Source organism: Limulus polyphemus, unplaced genomic scaffold (genome assembly GCF_000517525.1).
Source record: "Limulus polyphemus unplaced genomic scaffold, Limulus_polyphemus-2.1.2 Scaffold2579, whole genome shotgun sequence".
Taxonomy (NCBI): Eukaryota; Metazoa; Arthropoda; class Merostomata; order Xiphosura; family Limulidae; genus Limulus; species Limulus polyphemus.
Window position 1 is genome coordinate 132592 of NW_013668189.1, and position 25365 is coordinate 157956.

The following is a 25365-nucleotide window of genomic DNA, read 5'->3' on the forward strand; positions in this document are numbered from 1 at the left end:
CTCAGAACTGAGATTCCTATACTCTGTGGTGCATATTATAACTAAAACCAGTCACCTGTCTCAAACTTTCATTCTGTTATATTGATGTAACATCTCTCTTTGGCATAAAGCCACTTCATCACTAGGCTGATGCACAAGTTTGTGTACCTCAACTATTGAAAAATGCAGCCACTCCATATAATTCTGTAGTGTATTAGCACTGGATAAAGAACCAGACATCTCATCCATTAGGTGAAAGATGTACTTTTCATCAATGATAATGAGATGCTGAGAATAATCGGTCAATTATTGCACAATGTGAATTCGTGATGCAAAGTAGGTACACATCCCAATTGGTTTGGTCATGGTTCAAAAACTTGGCAAGCATGTACTTTACAGTTTGCATGACCCACTAGGCTAAACCACCAGAGTTAGGGTGATATCACTTTATTTTCATCAAATCCAACACTCAACACAACTGACTATTGAATATGGCTTTTTGATTCACGAGGATCACTCCAGGTGCTTCAAATCGTGTTGTTCAATAATCAACCTATCAATTTGCAGAAGTAATTGATAACAACCATACACATTGATTAATTAGCTGTTTTGAAGTTGATTCTACTTGGGGCCAAACTCTCAACTTGCTGTCCAAGTTTTTCCTGTTGTAGTCAATTTTTACTCTGGGTAGCACAGGTGGTACATAGTCTACATCATTATTTAAAGTTTTTAAACAAGTGCGATCAGAAAAACTGCTTCTGCAAGTTTATGATCGTCAGAATTTAAATTTTCAATACTTTCTTTTTCGCCAATTGTCAAAATAAAAAGGCTTTAGTTATATTTCTTAATAGCATAAATATTTACTATGTTGTTGTTGGGCTTAGGATTCTTTTATAGTACAGTAGATGTCTGTTACTGTTAGCGATAAATTCAAAGATAAATAAACAGCCCGCACTTCGTTTGTTTTCAAAATAATATATACATATATATTCGGAACAAGTTAAACCTATGTACAACAAACTCTTCAACACTAGATATTATAGGAGTATCATAAACACTATATATGTAGTTCTCTCCTTGTCAAAAGTTCACTTAGGCCTATTCCATTACTTTAGAACTTCAGTTGACAAACTGAACTGTCTTCTCTATTATTATCGCACTAGTATTGTGTGTGTGATTCACTTACAATTGTGGTGCGAGTTACCAATAATCGTTTGGTTTCTTTCTTCTAAATATCCTTTGTTCATTTTGTCAAAGTGCACTCAGGCTGATTCAATTACTTTAGAACCACGCTTTGACGGAATAAATTTTTCTTATCTCATTTTCCACTGTTACTCTTACTCTAACATATTAAACATTAGGCCTATCACCTCTACAGTACTTAACTTCATGCCGAACTTTTCCTTGCCCGAAACTTTACTCTCTTCTGCTATTGTCTGTCTGCTGTTTTTGCTCGTCTCGCACTATTTATATCTTTATCACTTAATCATCTTCCCGCCTTTTATATTCTCGACGTCAATGTATTAAGAAAACTTCCTACAATCCTCTGCTTTTAACTCTTATTATGACAAAAACTAAAAAATAATGAAATATTCACTCACAAAAATAAATTAATCACGAATATCTAAACCAAAACAGTTTTTTATATCATGACAATGATGGTGTGTGACATTCCCTACTGATCTTCAGCCCTTAAGTCATGCAAAGCTCGAAGTATCTCCTACCTAAAAGTTTTTGGGACTATTATAGCTACCGTCACACCAAACATGCTCGCCCTTTCAGCCGTAAGGGCGTTATAATATGCAGTCAATACCACTATTCGTTGGTAAAAGAGTAGCCCAAGAGTTGGCGGTGGTTGGTGTTGACTAGTTGCCTTCCCTATAGCCTTTCACTGCTAAATTAGGGACGGCTAGCGCAGATGGCCCTCGTGTAGCTTTGTGAGAAATTCAAAACAAAACAAACCAAATAAGCATAAACGAAAGTAATTAAGTCCAAAGCAATATATAGATAATAAATTATATATATATATATATACATATATATACAAAAAACTACATAATTATACAGTTCGAGAAAATATAGTTATATACAATATACTAATGATTATGATTTATATTGACTATTTAAAATGTAGCGAATAGCGCTTTGGAGTGACGCTACCTGCAATCGCTATAGATTTCCAAATGAATCGTCCATCCACTAGTCGCCCCTAGAAACATAGCGGCGCTTCGTAGTGCGTGCTATTTATGGTGACGATGCGTACAGCTCTGTCTATTAATACACTCATATTTCAAATTCCTGTATATATCATTAATTTCATGGTGAAAATGTAACTTTTTAATTATCAACAAATAAACGAAAAAGTGCCTGGCAATAATTAGTGGTAGGGTCATGAAAGTGTATTTAAGGTTGCGTACAGCTCTGTCTATTAATACACTCATATTTCAAATTCCTGTGTATATCATTAATTTCATGGTGAAAATGTAACTTTTTAATTATCAACAAATAAACGAAAAAGTAGCCTGGCAATAATTAGCGGTATGGTCATGAAAGTGTATTTAAGGTTTACTTATGCCTCTTGTTTGTTTTATTTTGAATTTTTCGCAAAGCTACACGAGATCTATCTGCGCCAGCAGTCCGTAATTAAGCGGTGATAGACCAGAAGGAAGGCAACTAGTCAACATCACCCAGCACCAACTATTGGGCTACTCTTTCACCAACGAATAGTGGGATTGATTGTGACATTATAACGCTCCCACGGTTGAAAATGTGAGCATGTTTGGTGTGACAGGGATTCGAATTCACGAACCTCTAATTGCGAGTCGAGCACCCAAACTACTATGCCTTGCCAAGCCCTCTTTTTAAGGTCCCTACTGGCACAGTGATATGTCTGCGGACTTACAACAATAGAAATCAGGTTTTGATACACGTGGTGGGCCTAGCAGAGATAGCCTATTATGTAGCTTTGTGCTTAACTTCAAACAAACAAACCTTCTTTTTAGGAGCTGCTGCTGATGTTTTATGAAAAATATTGTCAATAAACCCAAGGAAGAAAAAGGATGGGACTCATAAATGATATCACAGTTGATGTTTGTTATGTATAAAAAAACAACATACAGCTTTGTTATTTCGTGTATCCAAAATAATATTTAAAATTTTCTTGAACATTTTTCATCAAAATCAGCTTTTATCACAAGGATCCTGGTATATGACATTTTCTTAATTTTACGATGATAAAAAACACTTAGGATCAAAAAAGTTTTGAAAATCACATTGAAAAATAACGAAAGCGTTAGGGTTTCATCGTTTTTGTTTGTTTATTTTTGTTTTAATTCAAAATTTCTTGTTATCCGTGAGAGGGCACTATATTGATTGTTATATTATAGAGAAAATGGCGTCGTTATCTTCAATATTACCACCGCCGACTCAGACTGTTTATGATCGCATTGACCCAGAAAGAGGAAGAAGAAATGTATCTACTTCTTCCCAGCTTGTTTCTACATCACGAACTGCTCCAATCTATGGCCGTAGGAAAGGCTGGGTGCCAAGAAGTGATGAGGATTTTGGCGATGGTGGAGCCTTTCCTGAAATTCCTGTGGCTCAGTATCCTTTGGGTATGGGACGCAAAAAGGACAAGACAACATCAAATGCATTGCCAGTCCAGCTTGATGCTCAAGGTAAAATAAAGTATGATGCTATAGTTCGACATGGGCATAGTAAAGATAAGTTACTTTACCACAAATACCAAGATCTTTTACCTTCAGAAATAACAAATGAATGTGATCCAGAACTTCAAAAGCCATCAGAAAAAGAAGTTGAAGAGACAACTGAAAGTACAAGGCAAGCTCTTGAAAAATTAACAAGTTCTAAAATTTCTGCTGCTATGCCAGTTCGTGCAGCAGAGAAAACAGCACCAGCACAGTATATCAGGTATACCCCTTCACAGCAAGGTGTTGCTTTCAATTCTGGAGCTAAACAAAGAATTATACGAATGGTAGAAGTCCAAAAGGATCCTATGGAACCACCACGGTTTAAAATTAATAAGAAGATTCCACGTGGACCACCCTCACCTCCAGCTCCAGTTATGCACTCCCCCACGAGAAAAGTTACAGTGAAAGAGCAACAAGAATGGCGTATACCACCATGCATTTCTAACTGGAAGAATGCTAAAGGTTACACCATACCTTTAGATAAACGTTTAGCTGCAGATGGAAGAGGTTTGCAGCAGGTTCATATTAATGAAAATTTTGCAAAATTGGCTGAAGCTCTTTACATTGCTGACAGGAAAGCAAGAGAAGCTGTAGAAATGCGAGCTCAGTTAGAAAAGAAACTTGCTCAAAAAGAAAAGGAGAAAAAAGAAGAACATCTCAGACAGCTAGCCCAGAAAGCTCGTGAAGAACGGGCAGGTATACGCACTCAAGCTGTTGCTGAAAAAGATGATGAAGTTGCTGAGCGTGATCAGTTACGATATGAACGCCACAGAGAAAGACAGAGAGAGAAAAATTTGGCAAGAGCAGCTCCTGACAAGCGTTCCAAACTTGAACGACAACGAGAGAGAGATATTAGTGAACAAATTGCCCTCGGAATGCCTAATGCTAGACAAACTAATGGTGAATTGCAGTTTGACCAACGATTGTTCAATCAGTCAAAAGGCATGGATAGTGGTTTTGGTGAAGAGGAAGATTATACAGTTTATGACAAACCATGGCGTTCTGGTCAAAATGTTGGTCAGAGTATTTATCGTCCACGTAATCAAGATAAAGATCTGTATGGTGAAGATTTGGATAAATTGATGAAAACTTCTCGCTTTGTTCCAGATAAAGAGTTTTCTGGGACTGATCGCAGTGTGCGTAGAGAGGGGCCTGTAGCTTTTGAAAAACAAGAAGAGGAGGATCCTTTTGGTTTAGATAAGTTCTTAACAGAGGCTAAACGTGCCAGCAAACGACCAGTTGATGAAAGTCGAGACCATGATAGAGACCGTGGAAAAAGGAGAAGAGAGTGAGCAGTTAATGTTTTAACTTAAGAAAAGATAGAATTGAAACAATGGCCTGGAATAAACTGAACTGAACATAGAATATATAGAACATATTCATGTTGCAAGTTCAGAAATTACTGTGGAAATCATATTTATAAGTCAGTAAGGTTGAGAAACATGCGTTTGGCATGGTATCATATTACTGTAACTTGTGAGTTTTCTTTCACTTTCAGACTAAAATACAGTGTTTGTGTAAGTTTCAGAAATGAAAAATGTAATTGTTAACTAAATATTAAATGTTTTAGATGGATTTAAAAAGCATCATTCAATATCTTTAACTCTTTTTTTTTTTTTAAATGGTAGAGGATGTAAAAATATGTCTGTTGTTAGTTGTCTGTCTGTATGTTTACGTCTATACTCACATATTAAAAAGAGTTTGGCTCTATTTGCAAATCATTTTTGATTCAAATGTGAACATATGTACCTACCCCTGAATCAATATTATAATAATAAGGATTAATGTACAAACTAAAGATATCTGTAAAAGATGTGACTATTTTGTATTCCAGTAACTTTAGATATAATATCTTTCAAAATTTGTTTTTTGCTTTTATACATATCAGCATGTGATTTTCTGTTTTTGTGAGGCAGTGCTGTAGAATATTAAGATGTTTTTAGTTTTAATCATTTTGATTAAAATAGCATTGTGAATTAATAAAAAGTATGACAGTTCAAAGTGAATTGATTCTAAAGGGTAAAATACTTTCAAAGGGGCCACTTTTTGAAACCACTTGAACTTTTGAGTGTTTTTTTTTTAATTGCAATTTTTGGCTATCAACAGAGTAAGTTTGTAAGTGTATGGTGATTACAGTCTAACATGGTATGAAAAATAATGCATTTTACATTGAAAACATATAATATATCAATGAAGATTACAAATAAAGTTTTAAATAAAGATTTAGCTCTTGTATAAGAATTTCTAATGCTAAAGTGATCACTAAGGGTCTGGTTGATATTGTCACTAACCATGTTGAATTAGCAACTGTATGTTTCTTAAATAGAAATCAATTTCAGATTGTCCAAAAGGTTGTAAAAACAAGATGCACAGTCTTCAACTGTGAAGACCACTATACATAATTATTAAGTGTTACTGGGTATTAAGTACATACTTTATTAGTTGTATGTAAATATAAATGAAAAGAGCTAACAGTATAACCACATCAGAAAACATACCTATGTGTGATTGTACTTAATAGTCTAATTTGAGATATTGAGTATTTGAGGACATAACTATATAACAGGGTAGAACTTACATCCAAATATATATAGTTTATATGCTAGTTATTAGTTTTGTGCACCCTCATCAAATAATGTAGATGATTTAAAGAAGTGCATTGTTCTAATTTCTTGATGTGTAAAAACCACCAAGCATTACAAAGATTTGTATACACTAAACCATTTATCCATTTATTTTTAGATGAATGCTTTATGAATTTTATGATTTAAGTTGAGTTATTGTTTTATGTATACTAATATCAATGTCTTACTTGGTGTATTTTCATATGAATGTTTTTTATTGTTAATTAGTACTTGAAAATTGGAAAGAGGGTTTTTAAACTGAACTAAATAAAGCTTCAGAAAAACTTATTCTTTATTGTTGTTGTTTTATTTGTTATAGATAAAGCATTCATAAAATTGAAAGTCATTTCACATTATAAAAAAATATCTCATTAGGTTTTTATATTTGATTGTATCTTTATTAAACAAAGAAGAAACTTGTGTGCATTAAATTAGAGGCTATGTAAGATAATAAAACTGCCATAAACTCCTATTAATTAATAGTGCCTTTACACCATTGAAACTTTTTCTCAGCCAACTTATAGTGACAAGACTTGCATATTACAGCTTAAGTAAACTAACATAATTCTCTGAAACTGCCCAATTCAAACAGATTTTCTGTACAAATTCATGAGATAGTATTTATTTGAGAGAAAAAAAAGCTTATTTTAGAAAATTTATATACAATGCATAAACTAAACTTTTGAAAATTTAATTGGTCTGCTACTAGAAGTCTAATGTAATTGTGCCGTGTATTCTTAATACTAAGCATTTTTATTTCCTCAAAAGGGGGCTGAAGGTCACCTGTTTTCACCACTATATGGTAATGTGTTGTCCATCAGTCAGTAGACACTAAAATAATGACATTACATAAAGGATGCTTAGTGTTACATTTTGTACTGTCATGACATCAGTAAAACGTGTGCATGCCATGAATCAGGAGAAGAATTATGCACTCTGTAGGCTAAAAAAAAACATGACACATAAACTTCAAAAGCAAGAAATACAAATATTTGTTACTCTTAACTTTGTTTTTATTTACTTTTGAAACAGAACACTTTTGGAGACCCAATGGTGCATCTAGTTTAATGTACATATTCAATCCAATTTGATATTTTGTTATATTTCAAAATTCTTACTGTAATATATGTCTGGAAGGTTGGAGGAGAAATTTGAAGCTATATTAAATAAGTAGAGGCAACGAATAATGAGAAGGGTAAATTGTAGGAAATGGCAGCAGGATTTCAAAAGGAACTTCAAGTTTTTGCGCATAAAGAATGGAGCAGTTAATAATGACTTTTTAAGAAATTAGAAACTAATAATATCAACAAAGCTAGAAAGAGTGGAATAAATTGTAATGAGCAGGTTTTGTTGAAGAACTTATTTCAGTTTTTACAGATGAGGAACTAAGGAAGGGAAAGGAAAGATACATATAGAAATGAAAAACAAAGAAGTTATAGTTATAGATGATACTTTAGTACGCCACATGGATAGGATTGTCTGTCCATTAAAACTACTTGTGTATTTTGTTCCTCTAAATCATATTTTTTCTTCATTATTTTGGCCCTCACCACTATCTAGTAATAGTTTAAAGCTGTCCTTACAAATGAGTTTATAGCCCATGCAGACAAGCCAGATCCAACCTTATTTAAATGCAAACTGTCTATTCCAAAAAAAACTACCTCTTCCCATTGAACTGATCTTATATCTCCTACCAGTCAACCTGCTCATCCTTACATATCAAACTTAACCTAGAATTAAACCCTACTTATAATTTCATCCCCACAATTAAATCTGGGCAATATCTCTCTTTTTTAAAAGCCTCTTTCAATTAGCTCCTCTGACCTAGACCTAACCTACCCTAAATTATTAGTCCCTATGAGCATAACAAAGACTGCATTACTGCTAGTACCCTTTACTATATCACTTGTTCTGTCAGTTATATCCTTCACCTCTTCCACTGGAGAGCATAATGTAATTCGTTTCTCCCTATTCATCCTATTTCTGCCATCAAAATTATCTACTTTTAAACAGGTTTCAGTTAATTGTTGCATTACATAAAAATCCTCCATGTCAACTAGTGTTCCAAGTCATCTCTTTTATTTCTTATATGTCTAGTATTAAAATAATAAATATTTAACCTAGTTATAGGTTATTTAATAGGGGTAAAGGACAAAGAGGGGGGGGGGAGTAGTTTTATGTGTAAAATGCAAGTTACATCCTGTTCAAGTTGAGGATATCAAAGCTAATAGCAGTGAAGTTAAATTTATATCAGTTTCTGTTAGTGGTTATAAATGTACAGGGCTGTTAGTAAGAATTTTTACAAACCACCAGATCAAACTGATAAAATTAATGAGAAGCTACAGTGAGATAAAGAATCCAGTTGTTAATGAGGTCATAATTATGAGGGGGGATTTTAATTTCAGGCATACAAATTGAGAAATGTTAAGTTGTGAGAGAGAAAGGTTTTTAGAAATTGTTCAGGATGGTTTTATACACCAGTTGGTCAGAAAACCTACTACAAACAATGCTTTTTAGATTTATTGTTAACTTCTATTATAGAAATGATTGATATGGTAGAGATTGGGGAATATTTGGGTGCAAGTGATTATTGCTCCAATAGATTTGATGTTTTACTGTGTATGAAAATAAAGAATAATGAGATTTTGATTTCAAGTTTTAAAAAAGCAAATTTTTAATGGATGAGAAGAATTATCTTTTGTGATTTGGGCAAATGAATTAATTGGAGATATTGATCAAATGTGGAAAACTTTTAAAACTATATGAAAAGGTTGTCTGAAAATGTAAAAATTAATAGTAAGAATTTATTTAAATAAGTTAAGGGAAGCAGAATGGGAGTATGGCCTTTGAGGGATGATAAAGGAAGGCTCACATCTGATGTTTATGAGGCTGCTGAGTTATTATATTCTACTCTCTCTCTCTTCAACATTTACTAATGAAGGTTTAAGCAATATTCCTCCTCCTGAACAGTTGATAAATAGAAACAACATGATCACATTAATTTTGAACTTATTTTGAGAAAATTGGGAAGTTTAAAGAATGATGAAGCTTCTGGGCCAGATAATATGCCACTAAGTGTTTTAAAGGAGGCTAAGGATTGGATATATAAGTCATCTGCTATTGTATTTTGTAAGTTCTTGAATGTTGGGCAGGTACAAGAAGGTTGGAAATCGAATAATGTTAGCCCCCCTTTCAAGGGAGGTAATGAAAATTATCGCAGTAATTATAGACCTACCATCAGTGGTAGAAAAAGCTTTTGAAAGTCTTATAAAATATGTTTTGCAAAGTCATTTAACAAAGTTTTAAATTTGTTGAATAATTAGCATAGTTTCACTAGGGGAAAATTCTTTATATTTAATTGTGAGAACTGTAGGACTATGGGACACAAATATAAATTGTTTCAGGGTCAGAGTCATCTTTAACTAAGATGGCTTTATTCTTCTAACAGGGTGGTTGGTTCTTCGATAGGTTGCCTTCAGGGAGTTCAAGGGAAGGCTTGATAAGTATTTGAAGGATAAAAACTGGCTTTGAGTGTGTTGAAATCCTACAGACTGTTTCAGTGAGCTTTCCTTTGGAATCATCCACAACATTTTTTCTAACATTTCATTTGGTTAGTCATAATGCGTGAAATTAATAGTAAATTCCTTAGTCTCACACTCTTGTTTTTAAAAGTGAATGACTTTAGTCCTGCAGAGTGTACAATTCATTTCTGTTTGGAATGTTACTAAATATCAGTAATCAAAGCTTTGTACAATCCTTTTACCCTTTACTGCATTATTATTATTTTCAGTTTTGAAATTCATCTCTTATTAGATAACAAGCATTCCATATGTTATTGCACTATCTATTTTATCACTTTCTCAGGCTGAGGGAAATCTGTTAGTTAGTGTGCTGAACTTCTATGGTTTGCATTTCACCACCACCAAAAACAAAACAAAACATATTCTGCACTTTGGAGCCGTGGGTGCATTATAAGAATCCTGATTAAATCCCACAATTTGGTGTGACAGGAGTTGACTGACTTCCTTTTCTCTAGTTTATTACCTCAAATTTAGAGATGACTAATGTAGATAGCCCTGGTTTAGCTTTGTGCCAAATCCAATAAAACAAACAAATTATCACTTTGTCATCTCTTTCTATTATTAGTAACTTAATACTTTGAGAAGAAAAGTATGACCCAGTTATGTTTCAAGTTAAGCTTGTTAAACAATAAAATCACTAGCCAAAAATTTTTTGTTGTTGTTAAAAAGAAAAAAAACATCTTGGTACTGATGTCATTATTTCCATTATGGTTCCTACAACATAGACCAGTCATATCCTTGTGAGTCTTCTTGGCTAGTTTGCTCCCATGCAGTATTACGTCTGTATTTTTGGTTGCAATTGTCTTGTGTTTGCCTCCCAGTGATATATCTGTGGACTTACAATGCTAGAATCCGGGTTTTGATACCCATGGTGGGCAGAGCACAGATAGCCCATTGTGTAGCTTTACAACCTTCTTATTGGATTTAATCTACTTCAGTGCTGGTACCTGAGTCTCATCATCTGTTGATGAAATTGCTATTACAGCTGCCACTGCAGATGCAAGCTTTTTCGTCTACAAATGCCAATTTGAAATGTTCCTTCAAAGTGTGTTACAATGAACATGGCTTCCATGAGAATGATGATGTCCCTCACTTCCAGGTGCTGGTGCATAAACTCATTGGGAAATTCCTCAATGAACTTATCAATCAAGATGCCCTTCCAATTTGTAGAGGTTATTGCCAAATATGCTCTCCTGTGCTATTGGTACAGATTGTCATAGGTGATCAATTCCTTGGTGCTGATCCTCGTATATGCTTTAAACTCGGCTTAATGGATTGTCTGATTTTCCACAAGGTTGAATTAGTGATGCAACTTGTATATGAGGGCTCCCAGTTGTCTTATTTTCTTCATTCTTGGGTTCAATACTATCGAGGGATGGACCATCTAAGCTCAGGATAAAGCATTACACAGTCCTCTTCTGAATCCATCTATTCCATGTATTTACTTGCCTCAAACATATCAAGAACCAATCCAGTTCCTCCTATGCCGTCCCTTTGAATATTAGGGATGTGATCTGCTTGACCTCGCTCACAAAGCCCTGTGTGCCAGGCCAAAGCGCCCTCCTCTGGTAATACCACTGAATGCCACTGATATTCTTGATTTCTGGTGAAAGCCTCTCACAGGTTCTTTTACACAGCACTGGGCAGTCAGTCCATGGTCTAGGCTAAAGGACAATGAGTAGTTTGTGTAGGCTAATTATACAGCCCTGCACAACACCAGTTATTACAAGCTGCTGTTGATGTGACAGAGAACATTTCTGCTCTGAAAGGTACCTCACCCGGTGGGTCACAGTTTTCATTTGTGAGGGATCTTGCCTCACTGGTTAGGAAGACAACTCTGACTGGCAGAAACCATCCATTAGTGGTGCATCCAACTTCTGTCTACTATTTACAAGTGGTGTTGACCAGAGATGAGGCTGCTGTTATATGACTGGCAATGGAGTTTGATAAACATCTCCACATGCAGTCTCGAACTCGCCAGGTGCCCAACCATACCGACAAACCTCACTTGTTTATGTTTCCATTCTACCAAGATCAGTTCTCAGAGATAGCATCTGTTCTAGTGGTCTGGGTACACTAGACATGAGCAAAGCTTCCTGATTCAGAACTTGCAGGCCGATCAATATCATGGACCTTAGGAACATCAATGAAAGTCTTATGTCCAGGAAAGATATATTATCCTAGAATCGACATTTCTCCAATATGACTGTTTCTATTTGCTTGTAAGCCCTCTCTCTTGGTCACGAGTACTTTTACATCCAGAAAATGGTATTATAAATTAGAAGCATTCCCTGAAACACTTTCAACTCAAGAGATCAAACAAGGGCTAGTAAAAATACTATCGTTTGAGAAACTCCACAATAAACCCTGATGACATGGCACAAGTATTTTTTCTTCCTATTTATTTATGGTATTTTCAGGTAAAACCAACCTCCTAATAAGTATCAGATTCGATCAAGAAAAAAGGGAGTGTTTTGCAATAGAAAACGTGACTGAATCCTTATAAGTGTAAAATAACAGGTCTTAAAAATTGAATATGTTAATAAAATCTATCATAACGAATAAACGAAAACACAATGTGCATACCTATGCAGAATGGCCTGACATGGCCAGGTGGTTAGGGCGCTCCTCTCGCAATCTACGGGTCGTGGATTTGAATCCCCGTCCCACCAAACATTCTTGCCCTTTCAGCCATATGGGTATTATAATGTGACAGTCAATCCCACTATTCGTTGGTGGGTGGTGATGACTAGCTGCCTTCACTCTAGTTTTTCCCTTCTATATTAGGGACGGCTAGCGCAGACAGCCCTCGTGCAGCTTTGCGCGAAATTCAAACCAATCAACCAACCTACGCAGAAGAAATGACAGCCCTTTTTAGTAGACCGCGTTTAGTTCCACAGCTTTCCTTTCTACCGTAAAACTAAACACATTCTTGAAATAAGCCTCCACTTGATGATCTAGTATTAAAAACTGGCTAAAGGAAGCAGGACTGAACTCAAGTTAAACTTGCTTTTTTTTTGTTGTTCTGTCGACAACGTCAACTAGTGATCTTTATTTTCTCATAGCTATTTTCGGCTGTTACATTCAGGCAACTTCATAATCGTCCAGCAAAGGATATTACAGTGTCAGTCCTTTTAACAAGGATGATGTATATTACTACAATATCCGCTCGGGAAGAAGAAATATCATATTTTACATAAAACAAAGAAACGAAACAACTAGAACAATGTAATTTGGCCAATACAATTCGGTAACTGAATAACCAAAAAATTTAAAGTCTCTTTATCACTAAAGCATGTAGAAAACATATGATATTACCACATATTACAGCTGTCAAAGTCATGGATATTTATGGTTAAGTGTATGTTAACTGCCAGGCCATCTTTGTTAACAAAATGACACATCAGTAATTGAATGCAATGTAATGATAATTCAATAATACATAGAAAATTTTCTCTTATAATTAGAATTCAGGTAGGATAGTTTTAAAATTCTGACATGGAGCTCTCAACTAGACCCCCCCCCCTCTTCGTGGCTCAGCGGTAAGTCTGAGGACTTATAACCCTCCAAAATGGGGTTCGATACCCGCAATGGTCATAGCACAGATAACTGATACTTGAAACCGTTGATACTTGGTGAAAGTCCATAATTACAGAATTGAGGGAAAAGAACAATGAAAAATCAAAGACAGTTGTACGTTTCACAAATACTTCATTTATAACGACCACGGGTTCGCCAATAAAGACATCATCAGGTACAGACTGAAATAGTTTGTAAACAAGTTTATATATGTTCTTTGGTTAAACATATGAAAACCTGTTTACAATCATTTCAGTCTGTACCCGATGATGTCTTTACTGGAGAAACCATGATTGTTAATATATGAAGTATTTGTGAAATGTACAATTGTCTTTGTTTTTTTCTTAATTCTGTAATAACACAGATAGTTCATTTTGTAAATTTGTACTTAACGAGAAAACCAGAGACATTCTTCTGATAACAAAACAAACAAACAAAAACTTTACAGTTAAAGAATACAATAAGGTTCCTACAATAATTTTTTTATTCTTTATTTTTGTCCTGACTTGTATAAGTTTGGAATTAAGCACAAAGATACACAATGGGCTACCTGTGCTCTTCCCACCACGGGTATCGAAACCCAGTTTCTAGCGTTATGAGTCCGAAGACATACCACTGTGCTATTGAGGTTCCTCTGGTGGGACAGCGGTAAGTTTACGGAGTCACAACACTAAAATCCGGAATTTGAATCTCTGTGCTGGACATAGCAGATAGCCAAATGTGGCTTTGCTTTAAAACAAAGAAAGCATTGTTATGTATCTGCTTGATTGTTAATTTCCCGAAGAAATTCTTTCCGAGAAACTTCAGCGATACAAGTCCTTTCTTAATTAAACTAGTTTATTCTTTCTCGTTACAAACTTTGTAATACACTTAATTTCCACAGTCACTTTAAACTTAACTACTTTTATAAGCACACGCTATAATTCACAGCGATTCACACATGTTACTTACGGTGGCTACTGCTCGCTTGACTGATTACTTCTCTTCAATCTATCTCCGGCTTATATACTAAAAAATAGGGCGTCTAGCAAACGCTGGGACGTTCATGAGGTTGCCCGCTAAGTCACGATCCTTCTAGAAACTCCAGCGCGCATGCTCCCAGCGTCGCGCGACTTCCGCTGTCGTAACAATATTCTATGCATCTTACTGATTCTCGTATTTGTAAATCATGTTTCATTTTTAGTTAATTTTATCTACATTAGCTAATTATTATTATTATTTTCCCAACTTTCACTTTTGTCTTCTTTCTTTTTATTTTAATATGGAGCATGTTGAATTTAAAAAAGCTTTCATGGTCCTTCTTTTTTGTCATTATTATTAACTTAAGATTCACAACAACTAAATAATATATTTGAAGAAAAAATGTTTAACATGAAATAATCTCTCTCCAGGGGGATCTAGACTTGAACTTGGAAGAGTGAGATAAAATTATAAGTGTGGAACGTGACTAGTCGTTTTGTTGAAATTAATTTCAATTATTTAATAGTATTGTATTTTAGTGTGTTTTTTGTGACATGGCTGCGCTTAATGCTACTGGTACAGGACAAAAGATTCATAATTTTAATGGATTTGAAACCAGGACTCCTTTTTTAATTGGTGTTGCAGGAGGTACCGCGTCTGGCAAGGTAACTTAAGCTATCCAGTATTGTGACTGTGATTAGTACAGAACTTAGTCTTAGGCTTAATGTAGTAAAAATAATACACAGCATTCTAAACTTTCGATTCAGTATAAATGTTTATAGAAATGGAGTAATAATAATTACTATAAATTCTGGTACGGTGGTTGTAAGTACCAATTCAGTACTTAGTACTATTACTATTACTCGGTATTAGTGTTTAGTAACACTAACATAAACATAACTTGAAGATTTATCTTTTTACAAATATTCTGGATTTATAAATAGTCAATTTTTAATTCATCTTATGGAGCCATTAGTTGCCACTAGTCATGCACAAAAAAAAAAAGAAGAAAACTTAGATATAATTACATATTTATTTTTGTTTAATTTAGTTTTATTTTTATACAATGGATTAACTGAAGTTTTGTCTGAAACTGAAAGCTAAAATTAATTGTGTTTCTTGGTTATCATAAATAAATGTCAATTTATGAAAAATGGTAAATGAATTTTATTCATGCAAGTTTTAGTCTAAGCCAATATGTGATTAATGTAGTATTATAAAACTACAAAAATTCAAGAATGAGAGATGACCTCATTTCCTATTGGACATTGTTCCCACCTATCAGCACATTGCTGAGCTTGATAATCACCTAAGTGCTTTGGAGCATTTAAATAACATATTTTTATACAGTTCAGATTTGATTTATTAAGACTTGCCTTCAATCTCTCATAGTATTGAACCCCCTTTTTTCAATATAAATTGAGGGTGGAATGAGTAAAAATATTGTGTGTAAATAGCCAGTGTCACATACACTGATACAGGTCATAAACTTTTTCTCAATTTACAAAGTGTGCTTTCTACTCGGGGACATCCTGTGTTTTCAATACACCTGTGCTCCTTAAGATGACTACTTTATGCTTTTTGCTATTAGGATATTCAGTGACCTTCTTTTGAATTTAATGAACTTATTCAGAATGTGCTGCTTCATAATATATAATGCATTCAACTATTGCCTCTTTCCCAACCTCTATTCATCCAATAGTGTCCAGTAAGATCACTCATCTATGTAGCTTTCTCTACTTGGATGTTATGGGTGTTTGTTAAAAGTTTGGAAGCTGTGAAAATTGGTAATGTTGTATATATGGATTACTTTAATTCCATAATAAGCTTAGAAAGGTAGTATTTGCTGTTTTGTCTGTGAATATTTTGATCATTTTAGATGCGTGTACATTTTTGGTATCAGCTAGTAGATGATGGATAAAACATTGGCTCAGTCTGTGTATTCTGTCAGTTACTATAATGAGGCATGTATCAGCACATGAGAAGTATTTCTGACTGTATAGGTGTTTTTCACTTTATTTAATTCAGACTTAAGTTTGTGAAATCTATCTGGTAAGATTGTGTAGTTCAGTGAATTAGTTTGCAAGAATGTAGAGAATTTACAGATATTAAAATACACAACAACAGTAACAGCACCAGAAGTGTATTGGGCTAAAGCAGCTCATCATGGATGCCTCTTACTTCTGGCAAGGTATCTTTATTTATGAGCACATCAAGGCTGTTGAGGACTGGTTAAAATCAAGACAAAATTTTTCAGCATGATTCTCCATGTGATAGCCAACATGTTGTGTCCTTGTGAATTTTTCTGGTTCCAAAACCTCGGATTGTTGAACATTCACAAACATCATGTTTAATAGAACTGTATATGAATAAGTTTAAAATGCTGAGAAGAAGTGCATATTGACTCAATATGTCTGGATAACCTTTCATAAGGCATACAAAAACTACTGCCAAACTTTGATTTATATTGTTAACATACAGGCAATGAGGAAATGTATTTGTGAAATGCTAGTTTCTTTCCTGATGCTGATTTGGTTCCATCAAAGCTAGTGAATCACATAACTGGTACATTAATGTTGAATTTCTTCAACGCTTCCATGATTTTTTTGATTAAATCCAATGACTTTTTATATATAGTATTCAGCTGATGGATATCCACATATTCTTCTTTTGCTTTATGTCTAAAGGAACTCACATGACATATGCATTGGAGATTGTAATTTGTGACCTGTCCCCTTCCTCTTTAATTTATTTGGCTAGGAAACTAAATATCAAAGTTATGACTTGTATAACAACTTTTAGTTGCAACTCACTTTCTAACAAATAACTGATTAGGCTTAACACGTGTGATCAAATCACATAAATTGTAGATGTTTGGTTTCCACATTCTTCTTGATTTGTCCATTTTGGATTCAAAATCACAGGTGTATAAAAGTAGCACTTCAGATCTATCTTTTTTCTCTCGCAAGTCACTGCCCAAAAAACCTTGTGTTCATTACTAAAAATATTCAGTTGGATTGAACAATGAGAAAGAAAAGTTCTTGTGAAACACTTTATTTATGCAGTACAAGACATCAGAAGTTACAGTTTAAGTGCCATAAGTTGGCAAACATTGGAAACCAATAGGCCTAACATTTGTGATAAACTTGCTGGCTTTTGGTTTTTAAACTGTAAATTGTAATGCTTAAAACAGAATAATGTGATACGTGGGTGGCATTTCTAGGTGCCTTCTTCATCATGTAAGTTGTCATCACCTATATCATTCAATAAATTCTACCATGTGTTAGGAATTTTAAATGTCCATTTTTTATTGCTAAAAATATGTCATTCTGTGATAGATTGTTTAGACAGAGTATTCATGATGAGTAAACTGGAATGGATGGCAACTGCCTGTTGTACAAAACACAAGTCTAGAGGATGACGTTTCAAAAGTCTTTTTAATTAAAAGAGTAAGAGTCTTATTTCTCTTTATATAAAACTCTGCTAAGCCCTCTCTTAGAATACTGTGTTCAGAGCTGTTTCCTTGTACAATAGGAAGAATATTGACATGTTTAGAAAGGTCCAAAAAGGGCTAAAGGAATTGTATTTAATTATATCCTACACCTGCCATTATTTGTGATAAAGATGGAAAATTTATAACAAAATACATTTAAGTGAAATTGATATTAAAAGAACTTGTTTGTTTTTTCTCCCTGTTTTTAGTGTTGTTGTTTTTTCAAGTTAATTTGGCAAAGCACAAGTTTTTATATATACATATATATATGTATACAGATACAAGTTTTTCACACATCCTTACTTTATTTCTAATTCCTGTTTTGTTTTTTAAAGTTTATTGGACAAAGCTCATTTACACTTGTACATACTGGTAAAGATTTTTGCACATATTCTTTTGTATTTAGTTCCAATCTAAGTGTGATAAAAGTTTCTTTTATGCATAGTTTTTAATTCATTGATAACTCTTGTTAAGTAATTTAAAATATTTCATTAGAATAGATGAATTACATTCTTTATCAATGTGATAGTAAACATGCAAAGTGTTGGTCAGACTTTCTGATGTATGTTCTTGTAACACCTTTTCAACTGTCAGTTGGTGCTTCAGACAATACCAACTTTCACAAATTAAACTACTAAAGAAATAGACAATAAATGAATAATATAGTTTAGATATTTTGTCCTTGAACATGACTAAACTTTTAAGTCTTAAAGTTAAAACCATGCATGTATAATGTTACACATTTTTTTACTGTAACCTAAACACATTAATCCAAAAAATTGAAAATAAAACACTAATATTAAAAAGGGTTTTCATGTACTTCAGTTTAATTTTTCAAACTTATATGGTATTTTTATAGAAGGACAATAAACATCATTATTATAAACAGTGGTTTAGTATTTTTATTTTTAGTACATCTATATATAATTCTCTACCCAGTCTACAGTATGTAGGAAGATAATGGAAAAACTAGGACAAGATTCTATTGACCATCGTCAACGGCAAGTTGTGTGTGTCAGTCAAGACAGTTTCTATAAAGAGCTAACTGATGAAGAAAAAATACTTGCCAATAAAGGACTATTTAATTTTGACCATCCTGGTAAGCTACATGTGTGTTTTGACATGATATTTTGGCATATACTGAATTGTGAAAATTAACTTTCATAAAATTAATTTTACTCTAAATTGTTATAAGACAAATTTTTTCTGAACAATCAAAATTAAGATTGAGTATAGCATACATGTGTATAATAAGCACTGTAAATTTATCTATTGATTAAAGCAGCCTTTTTAATCTCGTATTACTATGATATCAAACAGACATACAAGTATATGGCCAGAAGTATTTACTGTATATGATCAACATAATCTATGTATGACTTTCTGATTTTTGTACGTAATACATCTGTATGGAAAAGGTAACATAATGAATATAATTATTTACTAATTATTTATAAGATGTTAGACTAAAATGCACCACAACAAACAATTTTAATATGATTACTGCATTGGACATTTTGTGTTGATAGAATTGATTTCTAAGAATTGCTTTAGTGTGAAATTGTTGTGAACATAAGGTATAGGTGTGTATGTGTATTTCACAAAATTTTTTTCAAACACTCCAAGTTCTGTTTCTGAAAGGTTGAAACAAAAACAATTTATAAGCATAATAAAATAATATACATTGATGAAAAAAAACATGATTCAACCAAATACAGTAACATTTATTCTACATATGCATTCTGAGTGAAAAATCTGCTTTAAAACTGCAGAATTCTCCATAAATGTGAAGTTGCTACAGGCACTATATGTACATCTTTTTTTTTTAATTACTTTATAGCTTTTCTTGGAAATGCACTTCTAAACTGTGAAGTTTAATAAGTGGGTGCTACTATAATGTGTGGTCTACAAAGATATTTATACTATAGTGTGTGGTCTACACAGATACTATCATCATCACCGTTTTAATGATTCACTAAAACATAATTTCTTGCTAAATGACATATATCTATCCATGTTTTTGTTCAGCAAATAATAATAATAATTTGACAAGTTGTGTGTTCCAAAAGAGTACCTTAAATTTAGATTACAACTGTGCTAGTTTTAACTGTTGGAACTTATTTCATTTCGATTATATTTGCTCCCAAAACATTATATAATGGGTAATGGTGTTCTGTACTTTATTAGTTTAAAAGCATTACTTATAATAACTAGCACCAATTGCAAATAAACAAAAGTTAAAATGGTGATGATGATAGTATCTGTGTAGACCACATGCTATAGTGTAAATATCTTTGCTGACTGCACTATTTGGAAAACAGTATCGTCATTTAGTTTTTGCTCAAAATACTCAAACTTAGAGACCCTTTCACCCTCAGTATGTTTCTGTCCCTGGACCTTACTGGGTATTTTTAGTGATTCTTAGATCCCTTCACCCCCGAGAATTTTGGGACTTTGTCAAGTGCTTAACAAAGTTTCTAGAGAGAATACTTTTTCGTATTGATATTATTCAAACACTGAAACCCTAGTTTACTTTGTTATTTAATGTTGAACTTGGTTATGAGTCAACTTTAGTAGTTTTGTGGATAGTCTGCTAGTAATATAATTTTTGTTATTTTTACCTTTGAACTTTACTCTTTATGGAGCTTTAGTTTCAAAACTGATATTTTTCTGTTGCCACCTATAATTGTTGTTACATGGATGTTGATAACAGATTTCACATTTGTTTATGCATTTACTATAAAGGTAATTTAGAAAAAGAATGATATCTTATTATTTTATTGCTGTGCTGTTTACCCTGCTTTCACTTGAACTTTATCAGCAAAGTGGATTAAAAAAGTAGGCCATGCTTGGTCTAGTGTTTAGCACACTGAGCTGGCTGTGGATTGGAAAGTCCAGTGTCCAAGCTACAATATATTGCTGTATGTGCTCTATACATACAACTTTGAGCACATTATAAAACTAATGTCAGTCTTTCTCTGCATTTAAGAGAAACTATAGACAATGGACTAGTCAGCAGTTGAAAATCTGGAATAATTCTAAAGCTTGGAGGAGGGTGAAGGATCTCTAGTCTAGTATTAAACCAATGTTTTACACAAGCTGCAATTCAGGATCAAATTACAAAATGCTTACCAAATTGTTTTTTCTCTCATAATACCAGAGTAGTAGTAAGAGCAATAACTATAGTATATATTGCCTTATGGTGGTGTAGCGTGATCAGTAGATCAGTGATTTGTGAAACTCCATCATAATAAGACATAATTTTTTATAACTTTTATTATCTTTTAAAACTCGGAAAGATTTATTATAAATTATCAGTCTGATTGTAATGTACAGTACTGAGCAATAAAGTCTTACTATTATATACCCTTTGAAGATTAACATTACTTGTGCACATTGTTTGTAACAAGAAAATCTAGATATTAATACCTTTAGTGAAAAAATTAACTAAAATTGTGCTTATGTGAAACATGAAATGTAGTTAAATCATGGCTAATGTATATACAGAGATTGATTATGTTTTAGAAATGATTTTGAGTTTCATCACATTGTTATAGTTTATGTCATCATGTCATGTTGTATTCAATCTGATGACCATGCATCTTAACAATGGCTGTGCAGCATAATGCCCATTGTAAAAGGTTGCTGTAAAGCTTTCATGTTAAAAATATGCTTATCCTCCTTGCAGCTTTCCATAACATATATAGTGTACAAGGACAACAGTTTGCTAGTGCCTGTTTCAACACTACAATTGCACAAAAATCTATAGGCACTGCATCTGGCAATGTAACAGGTATATCTTTTATGAAGAGCATGGATACCCATTTCATTCTCTAGCTGCTTCAGGTTTGTGACAGTTGAACTAATATATCATGGAAGCAACATATACATATGTGACTTTTCCCTTTTTGCAGACAGAGATTCTTCTTGATTTTGTTGTATACTGTTTCCAGAGGCATATTGATTGCTTTTGTCACTGACATATGTGTTTGTGGGTTCACACTTTTTACAAGATGATACACTTTGCTTACCAAGTCCGAGGTGTGACTTGTTGCATGTCTCTATGTGGATGGTTCTTGTTCCCCAAGTTCATCCATATTTCTCTGTTTTCCAATGCCCTTATGTATAAGGGATATCTCCATCTGGAAGTATCCTTCCCAAAAGTGATCAGTTTTAGATGCCATTACACTTTCTACAAAATGGCAAACATTGTCAAAATGCAATTCTGATAGATTTTGTTCCAATGTGACTTTATATCAGCTGTGTTTGTCACATGACTTGCTGAATTACATATTCAAAATCATTTTAATATAGCATACTCAACCCTATGGTTGATTACAAGTACTGTGTGGATGAAAAAGTAAAAACAGTATACATTACTGTCTGTTATTGAATATTCTGTGTTACCATTTAATGATAAGACATATTCCATCCTACTAAAATTGTGCAAAAAGCTTTGAAAAACTCAGGAATGCTTTTATATTGCATCAGATATAAGCAATTATTTTGAAAGTACAATGTAAGAACCCAAGCTGGAGCATAATATAATAGAGACAGCATTGGGGTTGGTAGATTATTATTAATGTTTAGAGCATATTTATCTAGAAGCTAGTTATGTCATTAGAAAGCTCAAATAAGACTCAAATTTTTGAGCTTAAATATAATTTTAATGGCTGAATATTTCTGCACACACACAAACAGTGTACTTGACTGGTTATCTTGATTACTATTAATAGAAAGTTTACATGTGAAATATCTAAATGATCTGTAAAGCCAGAAATTCAATTTCTAAAAGTAACAACAAAAATGAATACATCTGCAGATTTTTTTTAGTACATTTGAAAAGCATTTCATAAGAATGACAAAGAACTTAGAATAAAATAGAAAATTTTGGTGGAGAACTTTTGAACAATGGTGATATACTTAATCAGTTGAAAGATGATGTTGAACTCTTCTGAACATATTTATTCTAAAAACTGCCAAAGAAAGTGGAAATCAAGCTATTGCTATTTCCAAATTTAGAAGATTTCTGAAGGTTTAAAATTCTCACTTGATTATCAAAGTTGATTATCACTGATTATCAGTGCTGTTTCATTTACAGTTTACCCTAAAAATAGTTGATATTTAGCTAACCAACCAGTAAATTTTTTCACTCATGTTAATAGGAGGTATGACACATTGAATTTGGATAGTAGTACCTATATGGACATGTATATTAACCAAAAATTTTTTTTTTCAGATGCATTTGACAATGACTTAATATACAAAACTCTCAAAGAAATCCTGAATGAAAAAGTAGTCAATGTACCAGTTTATGACTTCAGAAAAAATTCTAGGTAAGGTTGTTGATATTTTTTGTTATCTTTCAATCCTCTGGGAGAGGATTGGACAGGTTATGGTTTTATCTAATATAAACAAATGTATGTATACAAGTGTAGTTGTATTGATGAAAAGATGTCAGTCACAATATGCAAAGTCAGGTTTTGACACCCATGGTGGGCACAGCACAGATAGCCCAGCGTGTAGCTTTGTGCTTTAACTACAAACAAAGAAATAATTTTGTTCGTGGTATGCATACATTGATTAATTTATTCAATTCAGGCCAAAATGAAGATTTAACATAATTTTGTAGGATAAACATACAGTTATCAGTAATAAGATACCTCTTTTTTTTAAGAAACACTATGTGCATACATACACATTTAAAAAAAACTGAGTTTTAGGGATCCCTCTCATATTTATTTTGGAAGTCATTGTCACATATTATGCATATCAGTACACTTACAAGATGAAAAATGAACGTTTTTCAAACAATGAAGCTGTAATTACAAATATATTCATTGTATTAAATTTCATATTTTTGAGAATAATCACAAAAACCCAACATCTTTTTATATTTTCTCATTCATAAAATAATTGAAATAACAAATATTTGCAAAGTAGAAAGTGTAAACATATTAAGTGTGCTCCAATTTGTGGTTCAATAAACGTTGCGCATACAAATTTGTGAAATCATACAAAAAATATATCAAATAATGTTGTTCAGTATTTTGAAACATGTAAACTGTTATTTGAATTTCTATAAATTGTTTATTTCATTAATATATATATTCACCATTAACATCTAACAGTGCCACAACGTTGTCACAACATATAATGCATGACGTTGTGGATTTTACCAATGCACAACTATTCAGTAATGTTGTAGAAATGTTGTGTGTTAGTTGGGTTAGTGTTAAATGATTATAAATACAATCTTTTGAATTTTGGGAGGCAATTCTATTGGGGGGAATATTTTCCTGATACTCAAAATGCATGGTTATCTTCTTGCTTTCAAAGCTGTTGACTGACTTTCATATATTCATCAGTGTGCATGGTCTGGCAGGAAAGAACATGTGCCTAATGAATATACATCTAACCTATATAAAAGCCAGTATGTGTCATGTCACATCATGCTTGATTTCTCGTGAGTTCTTGAAATAGGAGTCAGAAAAGCCAAAATCCAGATAGAATAGTTCAATTACTGCCTGCCCATTATGATTTTAGTGATGGGGGTGCAAGGGGGCTGTGAGGGTGTGTGCTGTGAAACCTTATAAGTGTCGTGAGTGTTGGTATAATAAGCTTAAAGTAAAGATGTAGTGTGGGATCACCTAGCCTAGAGCTAAGTGCATAAAATTTATCATGAAACTAAAAAATATCAATTCATTTTTAAACTTAAATTGTTTATGAATTATGCTTTTTTCTGTTGTATCACCAACATTTTTTATAAAAAACAAACCTATTTAATCAACAAAGACTAAATTAAGAAATCAACAAATATTTTTCCAGTTTTATTGTTTATACATTTCATTTTATACTTTGGTATGTAGACTAACAACAATATTAGGTTATACTTTTGTTGCTGGGCAACGTAATATGAAAGCCATTGTTGGAACGTAATGTTACCAAAATACACTAGCTTTTCTATGTACTAGAAGTTGTTAATCTAACTGATTTTTACCAATATTTATTCTATGAATATGCCATGAATTCGTTTCATGAATGATCTTAATTTTAATTGGCTCACAAAGGAATTTACTGATGTTTGATTGCCGTGATTGCACTTTTCTGCCTCTTTGTTGGTGAAGTTTGATTTTGCAAAATTTCTTTATTTCAGTTAGCTATGAAATGTGAGGTTGAGGTATACTATGGGGTGGTAGTACTTGCCCTGTCATTTTTGACGGGCTATACGCTAGTAATGATATATTCATGAAGGCTATGCCATATATAGAGGCCTAACTGCCAAAAATGTGCTTTGACAACTCAAGTTGAGTCAAGACTAACAGTGTAAATGAAATAAAATTCAGTTTAATTTTTGTTGAAAGTTTTGTAGTTTCCTTAATGATGTGGGTTTCATGACTGATATATATATATATATATATATATATATATATAGTAGA

At 33.1% G+C, this 25365-nt stretch overlaps 2 protein-coding genes across 2 annotated transcripts in view; both read left to right on the forward strand.

Annotated features, from left to right (window-relative positions):
• The first annotated feature begins 3348 nt into the window (after positions 1-3348).
• LOC106467348 (SNW domain-containing protein 1-like) lies at positions 3349-5474 on the forward strand. The gene has a single exon (XM_013927695.2). It carries the CDS (start codon positions 3371-3373, stop codon positions 4979-4981), a length of 1611 nt encoding a protein of 536 aa, XP_013783149.1. The 5' UTR covers positions 3349-3370; the 3' UTR covers positions 4982-5474.
• Positions 5475-14881: 9407 nt separating this feature from the next.
• LOC106467347 (uridine-cytidine kinase 2-like) overlaps positions 14882-25365 on the forward strand; it is a 43118-nt gene continuing 32634 nt past the window's right edge. Inside the window, exons 1-3 of the mRNA XM_022395510.1 lie at positions 14882-15098; positions 18866-19025; positions 23166-23262. Coding sequence (XP_022251218.1) covers positions 14988-15098; positions 18866-19025; positions 23166-23262 — 368 coding nt within the window. The 5' untranslated portion in view covers positions 14882-14987. The remainder of the gene's footprint in view (positions 15099-18865; positions 19026-23165; positions 23263-25365) is intronic.